The following is an 18,333-nucleotide window of genomic DNA, read 5'->3' as shown; positions in this document are numbered from 1 at the left end:
ACCGGAGAAGGAATGTGCATGGGTCAACCTCACCCCTTGACTTGAATCCGTACCCAAGAGGACCTGGACATGGTATGCTACACCAAAGGGAAGCCTTCGGGCGCATTGCACAGCAATGTTAAACTGCAGTTCTGGGTATTGCGTTTTGATTAATTTCTAATTACTGTGGTCTTTTTTGTACTTTTAAAGGTTTGGTTTTAATGTTGTTTTTTGGGTCTGAGTATTGTATGGTGCTGAGAGAACGTGCACGAGAGATTTTATCTAGATAGATTGAGAGACAGACAGACAGACAGACAGACAGACAGACAGACAGACAGACAAGGTAGGTAGTAGAATGGTAGACAGGTACAAACAGATACAGGATAGTAGATAGAGATAGATGATTAATTGATAAGCAGATTGATGATAGATCAAAGATAGATAGATGGATGGATGGATAGAGACAGACAGACAGACATAGACACACAGTGAGAGATGAGAGAGAGAGATGATAGATAGAGACAGAGACAGATAATAGAGATGATAGATAGATGATAGATGATAGATAGATAGATAGATAGATAGATAGATAGATAGATAGATAGACAGAGACAGACAGACAGACAGACAGACAGACAGACAGACAGATATAGACACAGAGAGAGAGATGAGAGATAAATGAGAGAGAGATGAGAGATAGAAATATATATAGAGAGAGACATACAGATAATAGAGATAGATGATAGGATGGATGGATGGATGGATGGATGGATGGATGGATGGATAGACAGATAGACACAGACAGATATAGACAGAGAGAGAGAGATGATGATAGATAGATAGATAGATAGATAGATAGATAGATAGATAGATAGATGATAGATAGATAGATGATAGATAGATGATATAGATAGACAGAGAGACAGACAGAAAGACAGGCACAGATATAGACACAGAGAGAGAGTTGAGAGAGAGATACATGAGAGAGAGATGATAGAGAGACAGAGACAGAGACAGACAGACAGATAATAGAGATAGATGATAGGATAAATTGATAGTTATAGACACAGAGAGAGGTGAGAGAGACAGAAAGACGAGAGAGAGATGATAGATAGAAATAGATGTTGGAGGAGAGACCATGGCCAAGGTGTTGGATGAATCCTATCCACAGCTACGGTTCCTGCTGGACTTTAAAATGTTATTTTTCTCTTGCAGAACTTCGCACCTCCAAACTTTCAATGATGCCTTTTCCCCTGGAGGGCCACCTTCTGTAGAACGATGAAAGCCTTGCGTGTCAAGGTCGTTCTTATGCTGGGGATTCTCCTGGACGGGGCCTTCAGGTTGGCCGCCCCACAGGGTGAGGAATATCTTCCCTGGATTGTAAGATTCCAAGTATTCTGGGGAAGACGTCCATCGTAACTTTGAATGGTTGCTAAGAAAACAGGAAAGGAAACTCCTGTCCTTTTTTTTTTTGTGAAGACATCATTCCAAAATATGACCTGTCAATCAAAAATCCAGAATTCATTTATTCCAAGGATCTCCAACCTTGACAACTTTTAGACTTTTAAAGTGATAAGTTCTAATCTATTCCATTCTATTCTGCATTCTATTCTATTCCTTATTCTGTTCTATTCTATTCCTAATTCTGTTCTGTTCTGTTCTCCCTGTTTTGGTTCGTAGTTGGACCACGCAGGAACCTCTCCTCTCGTGCACCGTCAACGGAACCGTCTGGAACATCACTTCCGACACATCTCCCCCTTAGAAATACAGATCAATTCACGTCCCCAACAGTTGGCCCTTCTGAGACAAATTTCAACGTTGCAGCCATAGCCCCAAATCCTAAGATCCTGCATCCCTCAGTTCCTACCCCTTCAACCGCCTCGGCTGGTCCAGGTAAGTAAGTTCCATAACTCTAGCAAGACTTGAAGGGTTCTGAGAAGAGTTTTGGTCGCCACAATGTAGAAAAGATGTGGAGACTCTAGAAAGAGTGCAGAGAAGAGCAACAAAGAGGATTAGGGGACTGGAGAGTAAAACATATGAAGAACGGTTGCAGGAACTAGGTATGTCTAGTTTGATAGAAAGAAGGACTAGGGGAGACATGATAGCAGTCTTCCAATATCTCAAGGGTTGCCACAAAAAAGAGGGAGTCAAGCTATTCTCCAAGGCACCTGAGGGCAGAACAAGAAGCAATGGGTGGAAACTAATCAAGGAGAGAAGCAACTTAGAACTGAGGAGAAACTTCCTGACAGTGAGAACAATTAATCAGTGGAACAGAAGTTGCCTCCAGAAGTTGTGAATGCTCCAACACTGGAAGTCTTTAAGAAGATGTTGGATAGCCATTTGTCTGGAACGGTATAGGGTTTCCTGCCTAGGCAGGAGGTTGGACTAGAGTCAAGTCCCTTCTGACTCTGTTCTTCTGTTATTTAATCTTATGTCTCCTGGACAAATGGTTGTCCAATTTCTTCTTGAAAACCTCCAGGATGAGGAAAACACTCAGAACTCCGGGAGACAAGTTCTTCCATTACATAATTGTTCTCCCTGTCAAGAAATTCCTCTTTATTTCCAGATGTTAAATAAATCAATGTAGGCTTGAACAAAAATCTTTTATTCAAGGACAGATAAGCATGGGTATAATTGGGAGAGGAGAACACAATGACAGGTAGTTCTCGACTTACGACCGAAAGAAAACGGGATTGGAACTTCGGTCACTAAGTGATGTGATTGTTAAGTGAGTCATGCTCCATTTTATGACTTACTAGCTGGTAACCCAACGTTGCCTGGGTCCTTTTTCCTCTCCCTCCCAGGATGTAGCAAATTCAAAGCGGACATCGCTTTCCTGGTGGATGAGTCCTCGAGCATCGGTCCAGCCAACTTTATCAAAATGAAGGATTTCCTCTTCCACCTGGTCTCCAATTTCCCCCAAATTGGGGCTGAAGGTACCCAGGTAAATTCTTGTCTCACGGAAATTGGTTTAGGATGGAGGGCGCTTTCTGAGTTTAGTGGTTTTCTTGCAGATGTTTCATGACCCAACTAGGTTACATCATCAGTGTTGGAAGGAGGTGAGGTTTACTCTCTATTTATGTACCACAAACAGACAGCCAACCCCACTCCGTTCTAGCACTGATGCTGTTACCTAGTTGGGTCATGAGATGTCTACAAGGAAGCCACCAAGCTCAGAAAGCACCAAGGATCCCACAGTCGTCCTTCTCCTCCTCCTCCTTCTCCTCCTTTCCATAACCCCCATCTCCTCCAGCACTGATGATGTTACTGAGTTGGGTAATGAAATGTCTGTAAGAAAACAACTCTCACAGAGCATCAAGGAGCCCACAATCTTCCTCCTCCTCCTCTCCACAAATCCCACTCCCTTCTAGCACTGATGCTGTTACCTAGTTGGATCATGAAACGTCTACAAGGAAACCACCCAGCTCAGAGGCCATCCAGGACCCAACCATTCAGCTCTGAGCTACAAATATTATTTTCTACTAATATGTTTTAGTGTCACAATGCATTGAAAGCATCATGGGAAGCAGATTCCTAAAGTTGTGGGAAAACTCAAAAGGAGGTTCATATAATTAGCTGACCAAAGGGGAACTTTTAATTTAGGGAACACGGGAGGTCAAAAAAAATCTAGAAGGGAGTGGTGTAGGGTTTTCTGCCTAAGCAGGGGGTTGGACTAGAAGACCTCCAATATCCCTTCCAACTCAGTTATTCTATTCTATTCTATTTCTGTTCTATTTTATTCTATTTCTATTTTATTCTAATTCTACTTTATTCTATTTTATTTCTATTCTATTTCATTTCTACTCTATTTTATTCTATTTCTATTCTATTTTATCTATGCTATTCTATTCTATTTCTATTCTATTCTAATATTCTATCCTCTCTACTCTACAATATATTCTATTTCTATTTCTTCCTCTATTTCTATTTTATTTCTATTCTATTCTGTTCTATTTCTTTTCTATTCTATTCTATTCTATTTCTATTTTTATTCTATTCTATCCTATTCCTATTCCTATTCTATTCTCGTCCTGCAAATGAAATTCTGCTTCTCTGTTCCATGACATTTAAAAACTCCAAAATCCTGCAGCTTTTGTGTCCACTTGTTGATTTTTTTGGGACTTCCTGGCTGGAAAGTACAGGTGGGTCCTTGATTTATGTTAACTATCAAGTTCAAACATTCCATTGCTAAGGAAGGTAGGGGTGAAATGCATTTTGCCCAATTTTACAATTTGGGGGGGGGGCGCGCACAGTTGCAAAGCGAATCAGTGCAGTTGCTAAGTGAAACCGATGGTCATTAAGCAAATCTGCCTTCCCCCATTGACTTTGCTTGGCTGGGAAAGTTCATAAGGTAATCTCATGACCCAGGGACAGCGCAACCATCATAAACACCTGCCAGCTGCCAATCATCCAAATTTCGATCACGTGGCCATAGGGAATGCTGCAAGGGTCGTAAGTGTGAAAATCAGTCATAAGTCACTTTCTCGGTGCCGTTCTAACTTCCAACAGTCACTAAGTGAATGGTTGATGTAAGGCAAGCCTTACCTGTACTTTTTTCAGCTGATGCGCAGGTTAAACGCTCTATTTTTTTTAAACAACATTTTCTCTTACTTTCCAGATTTCTGTAGTTCAATACAGTGAAAAACCGAGGACCGAATTCCATTTCAACGCTTTTCCAGATCGGATCCGAGTCCTAAACGCTCTCAAGAGGCTGGTCTATAAGGGTGGGAACACGAAAACTGGTGGGTATTGTATTCAAGAGGGACATTCTATCTGCTTTGTGTCAATTGATCATCACAATTGGGTTGTGTCATGCCCATATCGGAGCCTGAATCTCGAGCCGGAGGCACAAAAGGTCGTAAAACCGGGCGTGATTCATTTAACAACCCTCTTCTTTAGGCAAGGGAAATTCCGGTCCTTTCCAAATCCATCACTCCTTTCCAAGGACCTGGGAAAGGCAAATCTGGAAAGTTGATGGAATTTACTGATAATCGTCTGCAGAATTTCAGCCCATGGTAGTGAACCTATGGCACACGGGCCACAGGTGGCATGTGGAGCCATTTGTTAGGGCACGCGAGGCGTTGCCCTGTCGGCTCCAGCGCATGAGCGTGCTGGCCAGCTGAATTTGGCCTTCTTTTGAGGCCATATTTTGCCTCCAGGAGCATTTGGGAGGTTCCTGGGGGCTAAAACCAGCCCTACGAGCAAACCGGAAGTCTGTTCTTGAACTTCCAGTTTGCCTGTAGGGCCAGTTTTTCACGCTCCGGAGGCTTCAGGGAAGCTCCTGAAGCCTCCGGAGGGCCTCCAGGGGAGGGGGGGGCTATAGAGGCTGTTTTCACCCTCCCCAGGCTCCTAAAAAGCCTCTGGAGGCTGGGGAGGGTGAAAAAAGCATGCTAAAAATGGGGGGGAGCGCTGGTCGTCCGTGCATGCGCACTGGGTCATGCACATAACATGGGTGTGGCACGCCCACGCACGACCCCCCCTCGCTCCCCCCATTTTTGGCACACAAGACAAAAAAGGTTCCCCCTCACTGATGTAAGCTATTCCGAGTCCAGCTGCCTTCTGCAATTGACCGACGGGGATTTTGTCAATGCCTTTCTAAGTTTCTGTGTTTTTCTCCCAGGCAGAGGGATCGCTTACGTGCTGAAGGAAATATTCCAGGTCTCCAAGGGAATGAGGCCTGCTGTCCCACACATCCTGATCTTGCTGACCGATGGACCCTCCCTGGATGAGGTGCTGCCCCCAGCTAGACTGGCTCACATTCTAGGTAGTTATGGATTTTTGATCTCTGGGATTTGATAAGAAAGTTTGGTTATAAAAGGTGCTACAAGATCCTTTTGGTTTCCATGTTCTGCTTACTTTATTGATCCCAAAGGGAAACAGTCCTAGATTTCTGACTCCCTCCCCTCTGTACAAAAGGAAGAAAATAGATTTATAGATAGCAGAGAGGTCTACCTTCATCTCTATATCTCCATCCCTCTGTTTCTCCATCTCCATCACTATTTCTACCTCTACTTCTGCCTCTATCTAACTCTGTCTCACTTCCTTCACCTCCATCTCCACCTCTCTGTCTCTTCATCTCCACCTCCATCTCTATCTCTGACTCTCCACCTCCACTCCCACTTCCACCTATCTCCGCCTCCATCTGCCCCTTCATCTTCATCCATCTCCACTTCCACCTCCATCTCTTCCACATCCCCCTTCACCTCCACCTCCATCTTTCTGTCTTTCCACCTCCACTTCCTCCTCCACTTCCATCTCCACCTTCATCTCTCTGTTTTTCATCTCCACCTCCATCTTCACCACTTACCTCCATTGCCACCTCCACCTGTACCTCCACCTCTCTGTCATTCCACCTTCATCTCCACTTCCATCTCCATCATCTCCCACTTCCACTTCCATCTTCGTCTTCCTCTGGGATGTTGATCTTCAGATGCCTCCAGAAGTTGTTGAATGCTCCAACACTGGAAGTCTTTAAGAAGATGTTGGATAACCATTTCTCTGAAGTGATGTAGGGTTTCCTGTCTAGGCAGGGGGTTGGACTAGAAGACCTCCAAGGTCCCTTCCAACTCTATTCTATTCTATGTATCTATCTATGTATCTATGTATGTATGTATGTATGTATCTATCTATCTATCTATCTATCTATCTATCTATCTATCTATCTAGCTATCTAGCTATCTAGCTATCTAGCTATCTAGCTATCTAGCTATCTAGCTATCTAGCTATCATCTATCTTTCTATCTATCTTTCTATCTATCTATCTTTCTATCTATCTTTCTATCTATCTATCTTTCTATCTATCTATCTTTCTATCTATCTATCTTTCTATCTTTCTATCTTTCTTTCTATCTATCTATCTATCTATCTATCTATCTATCTATCTATCTATCTATCTATCTATCTATCTATCTATCTTAATTAATCAGTGGAACAGAAGTTGCCTCCAGAAGTTGTGAATGCCCCAACACTGGAAGTCTTTAAGAAGATGTTGGATAGCCATTTGTCTGAAACGGTACAGGGTTTCCTGCCTAGGCAGGGGGTAGGACTAGAAGACCTCCAAGGTCCCTTCCAACTCTGCTATTGTATTGTATTGTATTCTATTCTTTCTTGTCCTGCAGGGATCCAAATAATTGCGGTGGGGATTTCAGGAGCTCACGTGGAGGAACTGAAGCAGATCCTCCTCCATCGGAATTTAGAACGTCTCTTCCACGTTGACACTTTTGACGATTTGACCCAAATCCTCAAAGAACTGGGGGAAATAATTTGTTTGGGATCCCGGCAAGGGAACAGAGATATGCCAGAGCATTTGAAGGTAAATACGTTCTTTTGCATCCTTCTTTTGGGCACAGGTCAAAGGGGTGTTATTCAGGGGTGGGCTTCTGGGGGCTCGCATGGGTTCAGGAGAACCTCCAGCTAAGATTCTGTGCAGTTCGGAGAACCCCCAAATCCCACTCCTGGCTGGCCCCGCCCAACCCTCTCCTCTCCTCCCAGGAGTCCCCCATGTGGCCCGTTTTGGATGAAGGTAAGTGCAAGGCGCATGCGGAGGCTCAGGGAGGGCGAAAAACGGTCATACCGGAGGTTCAGGAATGCCAGAAATGGGCCCAGAGGACTCCAGAACCTAGGGAGGCCGTTTTTTCCCTCCTGGAGGCTCGAGGAAAGCATCCAGAGTCCAGGGAGGGGAAAAACACCCCCTCTGTCGTGGTGCAGGAGGCCGACTAGGCCACGCCCACCCAGCAACTGAGTAGAGAACCCCTTGCTAAAAAAAATTTTTTTATAATATATATTTTTTATTGTTTTTACATTTAAAACAGGGCAGCACCGCAAAGTCGAAGTGACCACACCATCACATTATATACAAATAATCTCTTCCAGTAACTGTTAGCCTACTTAATACATTATCTGTCCTTCTATTATCTTTGCTAAAATGTTTTGAAGAGGTGGTGGAATTCAAATAATTTAAATTCTGTGGGTGTGGGAACCTTTATGGAACTTGATGGGATCCATCAGGCGGAGCCATTTCTGAGGGCACACGAGGCGTTGCCCTGTCAGCTCCAGCGAGCATGCACGCCAGCTGATTTTCGGCTGTTTTTTGCCCTCCGGAGGCTTCTCTGAAGACTCCGGAGGGCAAAAAACTGCCCAACACGCAAACCAGAAGTTCGGGAATGAATTTATCGTCCTCCCCAGGCTCCTAGAAAGCCCCTGGAGCCTGGCGAGGGTGAAAAACCAACCTACTGAGGTCACCGGAAGTCAGAAAACGGACTGGTTCTAGCCTCCGGAGAGCCTCCTGGGGGCAATGGAGGCCGTTTCCCCAGGCTCCAAGAAAGCCATGAACGCATGCATGGGGCAGCAGGGGGAGGGGTCACATGTGCACACGCAGGGTATGGCACGGATGGGGGGCATTAAATTATGGGGTGGGCATGCGAACGTGCATGTGTGTGCTTTTTGCACTCAAGGCGGAAAAGGTTTGCCATCGCTGATGCAGACTGTAGACGTAGTTGGGTTAAGGATACGACCCTTAGCTCTTCGTGGGGCAGAATGGACTAACGTATGTCCTTTGTTCTAAGTTGCCCGGCAATTCTATGGAGCCCCTGGAACAGCTGTTGGGTGACCCGAGAAGGCCACCCGTCGCCAGTTCCCCTCCTACTCACCTGGCAGCGTTCGCCACACAAGGACCTTGTGACCCACAGTGCTTGGAGGTAAAGCAGGTGTGGGTGGACCCTGAACCTGGTGGGGAGGGTGCTCGTTTGTAGTTCAGTCTTGGGTTAAGATTGAGAAAACGGGAATTCAAGTCTAACCTGAGTCACGGAGGTCACCTGGAGGATTTGGGGCCAGTCCCCCTCTCTTTTTTTTTTTTTTGAAAAAAAGTTTTATTGGTTTTTTTAAAACATTTATAGGGAAAAGGGTAAATGGAATGGTTACAGATTTTGGCAGTAGCAAGTGTGACAGACGCCCCCTCCCTCCAATCTCATAGGTTACATCCATATATCAAGCATTAGTCCATAGTCATAAAAGATCAGCATATTAATTCTAGAAAAAAAAATTTTTTTCAGTCAGCTTATATTGTTATAATATATAATCTAGATATAATTTCATTATTACTTTCGGTTTGTTTATAACATTGTGGCTTTCTTATTCATTTTTGTGATCTGAGCTTTCTTGGTATTGCCCCTTCTCCCCCTGCTGGCAGAGCTCCGGCCCCTCCCGTGTCCTGTGTGACCATTGTGGTATCTTCTGTTTTTTCTAGGTTCGCTTTGTTTTTTTCCATAAAGGCCTGTGCCTCTATGGGTGTGTTAATTCTAATTCTTGTCTCCTCCCAGAATATCAGCATACCTTCAGGCATCAACCATCTAAACCACACCCCCTTCTGGTATAATTTATTCGCCAATTGCGAATAATTTTTCCTTTTCTCCCTAATTTTTTTGGGAATCTGTTTTAGAATGGTTATCTCCCTATCATGGTATGTCAGTGTTTGCCCCCTTTGCACACCCAGAATTTCATCTCTTGTGCTTTTCCTAAGGAATCTAATATGAACCTCCCTGGGCACATTGTGTGTTCTGGCATATACTGAGTTCACTCTATAAGCCAGATCTATCTCCCATTCCATCTGTTGTTTATCTTTGTGTATGTATTCAGCTAAAATATTAGTCATTATGTCCCTTATATTTTCCCCATCTGTTTCTATTACATTTTGGAATCTAAGATAGAAGGACATTCTCTCAAAATCTGTTTTCATTTGTTGGGTATCAAGTTCTTTGTTTCCCCTCTGCAAGGCCTCAACCCCCCCTCTCGCCTCCGCCACCCCACCCTCCACAAAGTCCAGTCTCTGTGAGTTCTTATAGATTTGCGCTTGATTTTCTTTGATTTCATCTTTCATTTCCCTTAACTGTTTCTTAATTTCCTCTTGGCCCTGTAAAATTTGTTGGAGCATTTGTTGAAAGTCTATCTCTGTAGTCTTGGGTTGCATCAATTCTGTTATCTTTGACTGTGTGGCTGGGCTAGATGTTGCAGATGTTGGAGCAGAAGTAGCAAAACCAGGTTTTCCAGGAGGTGGTCTTTTTGGAGACATGGTTTGAAAAGCAAAGGAATCAGTCACTGTAGAGACTGGGCAGCTGGAGAAGAAGAGCAGGCAGACGAGTCCAGGAGACAGAGAATCCAGACAGATGGGAATTTCTTTAGTAACTCTAGCAATAGGTGAAAGTTTTTTTTCTCCAAAGGGTTCAAGGAATCACAATCCACAAGAGATTCCTCTGGGTGACTCGGAGACAAAGACCGGAAGCCTGAATTTTGAAGGTGGAGTCAGATTTCACAGTTCACAAAGACAACGGAAGTGTGCCATCTTGCCCTGCCAGTTTTGGGCTCAGAGGCATAGCAAACTTTTGAAAGTTCAGAAAATTCTCAGTTCACCCATAAGTTCTGGATCTAAGTCCAAGGAAAGTCACTTTTATAGGGGTGAGGCATCATTAGTTGGCTCTCCCCCTCCCTCCTTCCCCTGGGGGCGAAAGCAAAATCTTTTCAAGCCGCTTGTCCAAGGGGGGGGGGGAAATCCCCCTCCCTCTAGCCGCACCTCCAGCAAAAGTCCGAAAGAAACTTTGTTTAAAAAAAGGCTGAAAAGTCCATTAATTCAAAAGAAAGGGAATGGAGAAAGGAAGCCTCTCACCACACCGCCGCTGCTTCATTCAGAAGTATATTCTCCGATCGGCATGGGGCGAGACGCGCGCACACGGGCGCCCTTCGATACTGCTCCCCGGTGCCTAGAACGAAGCGGAGAAGCCCCCGCCAGCCGCCGCCGACGCCAGGACCCTCCGCAAGCCGTTCCCTCGGCAGGACGCCTCTCCGGGGCGTCCTGTGCCCCCCCAGAAGCGGGGGAAGCCCACCGGGAGAGCGGGAGCAGGCAAAGGCTTGCCTGTCGCCGTAGCCGCCGGAACCGGAAGTCCCGGGCCAGTCCCCCTCTCTTAATCCAAGTGTCAGGGTCAACCTGTAGGGGAAGGGGTTGGGCTAGGAGAGAAAGACTTCAAGGCCTGTCTTTGCCCAGAGATGGAAGGGTTTTGTAGGAGAAGAGTCAGAGCGTGGAGCTGGAGTCAAGAGAGCCATCAGTCTAGAATCCTTACGTTGCCACAAAGGCTCCAATCTGCCTTGAATTCCATTGTGAAGTTTCCAAAAGATGCCCTAATTAATTTACGAGCCTCGAGACACAGTTCAAAAGAAATCCAGTCATTTATTAGGAGCAACATTTTGGCATGTTCTTCTGCGGAGCCGAATCTGATTCCGGTTAATGGTGTCTGAACTTTACCTCTGTGTCTCCCCTCCCCTCAGTCTGTGTCATAAATCATATCCACCAACGAGGTGCTGCAGCAGTGAACTTTTGCTCCTCACACGCCTGCTGTAGAAATCTGAGATCTGACTCTGGTCCAACGTATGCATGGAATTCTCGCTCCCTTTTCCATGTCGACTTGATAATAGTCATGGAAATGCTTTACTAGTTGACATCCATTGAAATTTCTATCTAGCACCAAATTAGTGCTGGCCATTCCTTGACTAGATTCTTGGGCCTAGGTGCGAGCAGTCAATCTTAACTAGAATTTGTGATCCCGGTTTTTCACGCCTGACAGATCTTGGGGGGAAGTAGGGCCAGTCTTTTTTTTTTTAGCCCATGCCCCCGTGTGGAATAGCAGCAGTAGTGTTGGACGAGGAGCAAAGATACAAGCCGTTCTCAACTTATGACCGTAATCGAGCCCAAAATGCTGGCTGGGGAATTCTGGGAGTTGAAGTCCACAAGTCTTAAAAGTTTCCAAATTTGGTCCCTTGTTCTAAGAAAGGGGTCGGCAACCTTAAACACTCAAAGAGCCACAAAGGTCCTAACCGGAAACCCCCGATTTAATTCTGGAGCCAACCGGAAGCCTGGTTCACCCACCATAGAGTCTCCTCCTAGCGCAGCGTCCTTTTTCCTCTGCTGACCAGAAGTCTGGTTCCCCCACCATAGAGTTTCCTATCTAGCGCAGCATCCTTTTTCCTCTGCTGACCAGAAGTCCCGTTCGCCCACCATAGAGTCTCCTCCTAGAGCGGCATCCTTTTTCCTCTGCTGACCAGAAGTCCCGTTCGCCCACCATAGAGTCTCCTCCTAGAGCGGCATCCTTTTTCCTCTGCTGACCAGAAGTCTATTTCCCCCACCATAGAGTCTCCTTCTAGCGCAGCATCCCTTTTCCTCTACCTGTCCTAACTGAAAGCCCTATCAACTGTGGAGTTGATCGGTGACAGGGAGCCGCAGCAGAGGGATGAAAGAGCCACACATGCGGCTCCAGAGCCACACGTTGCTGACTCCTGTTCTAAAACATGGGGGAGAAGAGAAGCATTCTGGGATGGATTCATGGGGGTCCCAAAAACCTCTGGAATGACACTTGACTTTGCTTCTACAGAGCTTCGTGGGAGGAAGTTTGCACAGAGGAGGAAACTACAATCCGTTTGCCTTCGCCACCAAGGGGGAAAAAGGGGAAAGAGTGAGTAGATTTCCACTTTGGAAATGAAATAGATCCATTCCGCCTTTTGCGGGGGTCTGTTAAGGCCTCAACAGGAGGTGGGCCATGTTTCTCACACATGTCCTCCACTCTTTCCGGCTTTGTTTAGGGATTTCCGGGAAAAGACGGGATCCCGGGATTACCTGGCCGACCTGGACGAGTGGGGCCACCAGGATCTCCTGGATTAAGAGTAGATATTTCTTAAGATCACAACTGCTTTGTAAAAGTTACCCTGATGATTTCGTTTTTAATAGCGGCCTGTTTTTCTCTCTCTCTCCCTCTTAATGGGCAGGGACTCCCGGGCACACACGGAGACCAAGTAAGTTGCGTATGGAGTGTCTGTCCAGGTGGTTAAAGAGCTAATCTAGAAGCTAGGAGACGGTGAGTTCTAGTCCACAGCAGGCTTTCGTGGCTAAGGCGGGACTAGAACTCACCGTCTCCTGGTGATTATCCCTAAGTCATCCAGCTGACTTTCAGGCCTAAGGTGGAACTAGAACTCACTGTTTCCTGGTGATTGGCCCAAAGTCGCTCAACTGACTTTCATGCCTAAGGTAGGACTAGAACTCACTGTCTCCTGGTGATTAACCCTAAGTTACCCAACTCACTTTCATGCCTAAGGCAGAACTAGCACTCACTGTCTCCTGGTGATTGGCCCAAAGTCACCCAGTCAGCTTTCATGGTTAAGACAGAACTAGAACTCACCATCTCCTGGTGATTATCCCTAAGTCATCCAGCTGACTTTCAGGCCTAAGGTGGAACTAGAACTCACCGTCTCCTGGTGATTATTCCTAAGCCATCTGACTTTCAAACCTAAGGTGGAACTAGAACTCACTGTCTCCTGTGATTGGCCCAAAGTCGCTCAACTGACTTTCATGCCTAAGGTAGGACTAGAACTCACTGTCTCCTGGTGATTAACCCTAAGTTACCCAACTCACTTTCATGCCTAAGGCAGAACTAGAACTCACCGTCTCCTAGTGATTGGCCCAAAGTCTCCCAGCTGACTTTCAGGCCTAAGGTGGAACTAGAACTCACTGTTTCCTGGTGATTGGCCCAAAGTCACTCAGCTGGCTTTTACGCCTAAAGTGGGACTAGAACTCACTGTCTCCTGGTGATCAACCCTAAGTTACCCAATTAACTTTCATGCCTAAGGCAGAACTAGCACTCACCGTCTCCTAGTGATTGGCCCAAAGTCTCCCAGCTGACTTTCAGGCCTAAGGTGGAACTAGAACTCACTGTTTCCTGGTGATTGGCCCAAAGTCACTCAGCTGGCTTTTACGCCTAAAGTGGGACTAGAACTCACTGTCTCCTGGTGATTAACCCTAAGTTACCCAATTAACTTTCATGCCTAAGGCAGAACTAGCACTCACTGTCTCCTGGTGATTGGCCCAAAGTCACCCAGTCAGCTTTCATGGTTAAGACAGAACTAGAACTCACTGTCTCCTGGTGATTGGCCCAAAGCCATCCAGCCGGCTTTCATGCCTAAGGCAGGACTAGCATTCTCCTGTTTTCTAGCTGGTGCCACTCGACCAAACTGGGTCTCACTATTGGATTTGCGTGGGATATGAGCGCGTGATTTTGAATGCTCCCAATTTGACGCCAAGCTAAATCTATTTTCTCTGCATGGTTTTCTTAGGGACTTCCTGGATTCCGAGGCCCATCTGGGCCTAAAGGAGACAGAGTGAGTTTTTGTTTGATGTATCACACTTAGACACAAGAAAACTGTGTTCCTAGCACACCTAGGATGTAATAGGTAGCCTTAGCTCTATGCCAGGGATCTCCAAATGTAGCAACTTTAAGACCTGTGGACTTCACCTCCCAGAATTCCTCCGCCAGCCATGCATGGCTGGCGGAGGAATTCTGGGAGTTGAAGTCCACAGGTCTTAAAGTTGCCACGTTGGAGTCCCCTGCTCTATGCCAAGGGCACCTGACTTGTGAGAAAGCACACACAAGTCGTGCGGTATTTTCTAGTTCCATCTTCCATAAAGATTCTTCAGAATTGGGACTGGAAAAGACCTTTTACCTGAAATTAGAGCAACAACTGTTGTGTTGAAGGACCCCCATGAGCTTAGATATTTGCTTTACAGGTAGTCCTCAACTTACAACCATTCATTTAGTGGCCAAAGTCACAATGGCACTGTACAATCTTCACACGTATGACTGTTGCAGCATCCAGTCAAGGATTCCTTGTATGCAATCGAAATGTCAACTGTCCGATTATCAAACCCAAAACAAGGAAACACTCTCGGGAGAATTGAATCCCCAAAAGCAAAACTTTATTGGCTACACCGTGTTGGTACCGAAGAAACAAAACCAGCTCTGGTTTTCCCGCGCAAAGGCTTGCCCAGTTAAAGAATAACTTCCCATTCTCTCCACCCCAGTGAGCACATTGTCCAACTATGAAATGATATTTTTTGTTATGGGAACAGTCCATCTCTTTCCCAAGCACCTGCAGCAGGGACCTTGATGGCTTCTGTGCTCTCACGATCTCTGCATACATTCTCCGCATTCCATTTACCATCCCCACCCCATCCCAGTTCATCGGCAAGTTGAAAAGTGTTATGTTTTGAAAGAAGCAAAGCGGTTCAATCTTGACACAAATTGGGGGTCTTCTATTTGGGTAGCATTGAGAACCATTGATAAGAGAGTCATTGAACCAGTGGTGGGTTTCAGGCGGTACGGCCTGGTATGGCTGTACCGGTAGTAGTCGGGAGCAGCGGCCACCCTACTGGTACGGTGGCTCATTTGGTGACTCACCTGCCTGCGTTCCATGCCTGTTTTTGAAACAACCGGGCCAATTGCGCATGTATGAACAGTGTGTGGTGCCTACACAACCTCCAACAAGCAGCTAGGTGTCACAGGGGAGGTGGAGTGCACATGCACAAACAGACCACGAGCAGCGAAACGGTAGCGACGGTAAGAGCAATGCACCACTGCAATGAACGGTCTCTTTCAACCCCTTTAGCAACCCTAAATTGTTAAATCTCTGGATGGAGATCTTCTCCTGATCTTTATATTGGAGTAAAGAACTTGTGGATCTATAAAGACATCATCTAATGAGACAGATAAGCAGGGATTGACGCCTGACAAACCACCAAGCAGAAAGCACACCCAATATAATCCAGTGATCCCAACTGTATGTACATGAATTGATCCTCAGGTGGTTTTATACGGAAGTAGATTTGGACTTTGTTGGATGAGCAGTACATAAAAACAATGTGTCTTCTGCAGGGGGAACCAGGATACGTGCTGGGAAGCATGGAAGTCGTCTCCGGAAAAAGCGGACAGCCAGGTCCCCCTGTAAGTAAAAGAGAATTTGTAAGATTCAAATTAATGTCAGGGTTCCAAATAGCATCCAAAAGTAAATCAGAGTCGAAGTCAAAGTATTGCTCACAGTTCCAATTTATTAAGAGATCCATGTTGGCACATCTGGGGAAAACCCGAATCTGAACGCTTCCCAGTTTTCCCCACCCAGTTGAAAGTTCAAGATCTTGCCCCCACACCCACAAGTCCATCCCATGGTCCAATCTCCCACTGCCATGCTGGCAGTTCCACCCACCCAGTTACAGTCAGGTGCAGAGGTGCAAAGACAAAGGATGACCTTGGCTCTCTAGAAAGAATTCTGTTATGGCTACATATCATCTCCATCTCCATACAACCCTCCCTCCCATTTTCCCACAATAGAAAATGCCTAATAGAATAATAGAAATTGTGGCAGGCCAAAGATCCAAAAGAAGAGATGGCTGCAGGCCTGACAAAATGTTTTGAGGAGCCCTCGGTGCGCTTTGAACGTGATTGCTTTCTTGCAGATGTTTTATGACCCAACTAGGTAATATCATCAGTGTTAGGAGGGAGTCTTTATTAGATGAATAGGAGAAGGGGAGGAGGAAGAAGAGAAGGAGAAAGAGAGGAGGAGGAGGAGGACGACGACTGTGGGATTGTTGGTGCTCTCGGAGTTTGGTTGTTTTCTTAAAGACAAAGCTCAAAGAGCACCAAGGACCTCATGGTGCTCCTCCTCTTCCTCCTCCTCATTCTCCACCATTCCTTATACACCACTCCCTTCTAGCACCGATAATGTTACCTAGTTGGGTCATGAAACGTCTGAAAGAAAACAATAGAGCTCAGAGAGCACCAAGGACTCCCCGGTCATCCTCCTCCTCCTCTCCACAAACCCCACTTCCTTCTAGCACTGATGACGTTACCTAGGTGGGTCATGAAATGTCTGTAAGAAAATAGCCAAGCTCAGAGGACACCAAGGAGCCCCACAGTCTTTCCCCCCCCCTCCTCCTCCTCCTCCTCCTCCTCCTCCTCCTCTCCTCCACAAACCCCACTCCCTTCTAGCACTGATGACATTCCCTAGGTGGGTCACAAAACATCTGCAAGGAAACAGCCAAGCTCAGAGGGCACCAAGGTCTCCCCAGTTCAGCCCTGAGCTGCCGATATTTCTCCCTTTTCCTTTTCTACAGATTTCTTCCTTTTCTGATATCTTGGAAGGTTGTGGCTGTCAAGCCGAAGCTTCAGATCAGATTAGCATCCTCCTGGGAGCAGAAAGTAGAATTCTAAGCATCTGTGCATCCTACTGGCTGGGGAATTCTGGGAGTTGAAGTCCACAAGTCCTCTCCCACTTGCCAAGGTTGAGAAACTCAGCTCTAATATCTGGCTTAATATATTTTATATACTTTATTTCAGGGCCAAAAGGGGCAGCCGGGGGTTCCTGGTGTAGCAGGCCCCCCAGGCCTGCCTGGCCTATCTGGACTCCAGGGACCGCCTGGTTTGTCGGTGAAGGTAGGTCAGATTTTGTGCACTGCGTCCCATTGGTTGTCCTAGTTGTCAGTCCAGAAGATAGGCTTAAGATACAGGAGGATCTTGACAAACTTGAATGTTGGGCCCTATCTAATGAAATGAAATTCAGTTGTGGACAAAAATAAGGTTCTACTTAAGCAAGAAAAACAACATGCACAGGTACAGTATAGGTGGTTCCTTCCTCAATGGTAGTAACTATGAGAGGGATCTTGGAGTCCTAGTGGACAACCATTTAAATAGGAGCCAGCCGTGTGCAGCAGCTGCCAGAAAAGCCAACACAGTTCTAGGCTGCATCAACAGAGGGAGAGAATCAAGATCACATGAAGGGTTAATACCACTTTACAAGGCCTTGGTAAGGCCACACTTGGAATACGGCATCCAGTTTTGGTTGCCACGATGTAAAAAAGATGTGGAGACTCTGGAAAGAGTGCAGAGAAGAGCAACAAAGTTGATTAGGGGACTGGAGGATAAAACATATGAAGAACGGTTGCAGGAACTGGGTATGTTTAGCTTAAGAGAAAGAAGGACTAGGGGAGACATGATAGCAGTCTTCCAATATCTCAGGGGTTGCCACAAAGAAGAGAGAGTCAAACTATTCTCCAAGGCACCTGAGGGCAGGACAAGAAGTAATGGGTGGAAACTAATCAAGGAGAGAAGCAAGCTGGAATTAAGGAGAAATTTCCTGACAGTTAGAACAATTAATCATTGGGACAACTTGCCTCCAGAAGTTGTGGATACTCCAACACTGGAAATTTTCAGAAGATGTTGGCTAACCATTTGTCCACAATAGTAGGGTCTCCCACTTGAACAGGGGGTTGGACTAGAAGACCTCCAAGGTCCCTTGCAATTCAGTGATTCCATTATTCTGTTAAACGTTTCCGCACTTTGTGACATATTCCACTCTTTCAATTCCAGGGTGAAGTTGGAGACCAAGGCCTCAGAGTAAGTAGTATTTTTCTCTGTTTCAGTTTCTATTTGGGACTCCATGAGATTCTTTTCCCGTGAGGTCTGCGCCACAGTGGCGCAGTGGTTAGAGTGCAGT

General features: G+C 45.9%; 1 protein-coding gene across 23 annotated transcripts in view; it reads left to right on the top strand.

Moving 5' to 3' along the window:
- Positions 1–1,200: 1,200 nt before the first annotated feature.
- Positions 1,201–18,333, top strand: part of LOC309394441 (uncharacterized protein) — a 102,016-nt gene continuing 84,883 nt past the window's right edge. For 21 of the 23 annotated variants that reach the window (XR_014175732.1, XR_014175733.1, XR_014175734.1 and 18 more), the window contains exons 1-14: positions 1,201–1,336; positions 1,660–1,872; positions 2,784–2,923; positions 4,598–4,721; positions 5,600–5,743; positions 7,098–7,291; positions 8,544–8,675; positions 12,393–12,473; positions 12,601–12,681; positions 12,784–12,810; positions 14,125–14,169; positions 15,720–15,788; positions 17,178–17,273; positions 18,207–18,233. Coding sequence is in view for 19 of the 23 variants with exons in the window: in XM_081957593.1 (XP_081813719.1) it covers positions 1,258–1,336; positions 1,660–1,872; positions 2,784–2,923; positions 4,598–4,721; positions 5,600–5,743; positions 7,098–7,291; positions 8,544–8,675; positions 12,393–12,473; positions 12,601–12,681; positions 12,784–12,810; positions 14,125–14,169; positions 15,720–15,788; positions 17,178–17,273; positions 18,207–18,233 (1,452 nt within the window). In the remaining 4 variants the exon portion in view is untranslated. Of the gene's footprint in view, positions 1,337–1,659; positions 1,873–2,783; positions 2,924–4,597; positions 4,722–5,599; positions 5,744–7,097; positions 7,292–8,543; positions 8,676–12,392; positions 12,474–12,600; positions 12,682–12,783; positions 12,811–14,124; positions 14,170–15,719; positions 15,789–17,177; positions 17,274–18,206; positions 18,234–18,333 lie in introns of those variants that run through there. The other 2 variants (XM_081957592.1, XM_081957600.1) reach the window with 2 other exon arrangements.

The sequence above is a fragment of the Natrix helvetica genome (genome assembly GCF_964273705.1).
Source record: "Natrix helvetica genome assembly, chromosome: 6".
Lineage (NCBI taxonomy): Eukaryota > Metazoa > Chordata > Lepidosauria > Squamata > Natricidae > Natrix > Natrix helvetica.
Note: the sequence above shows the minus strand (reverse complement) of the source record. Positions and strands in the feature narration are given on the sequence as shown.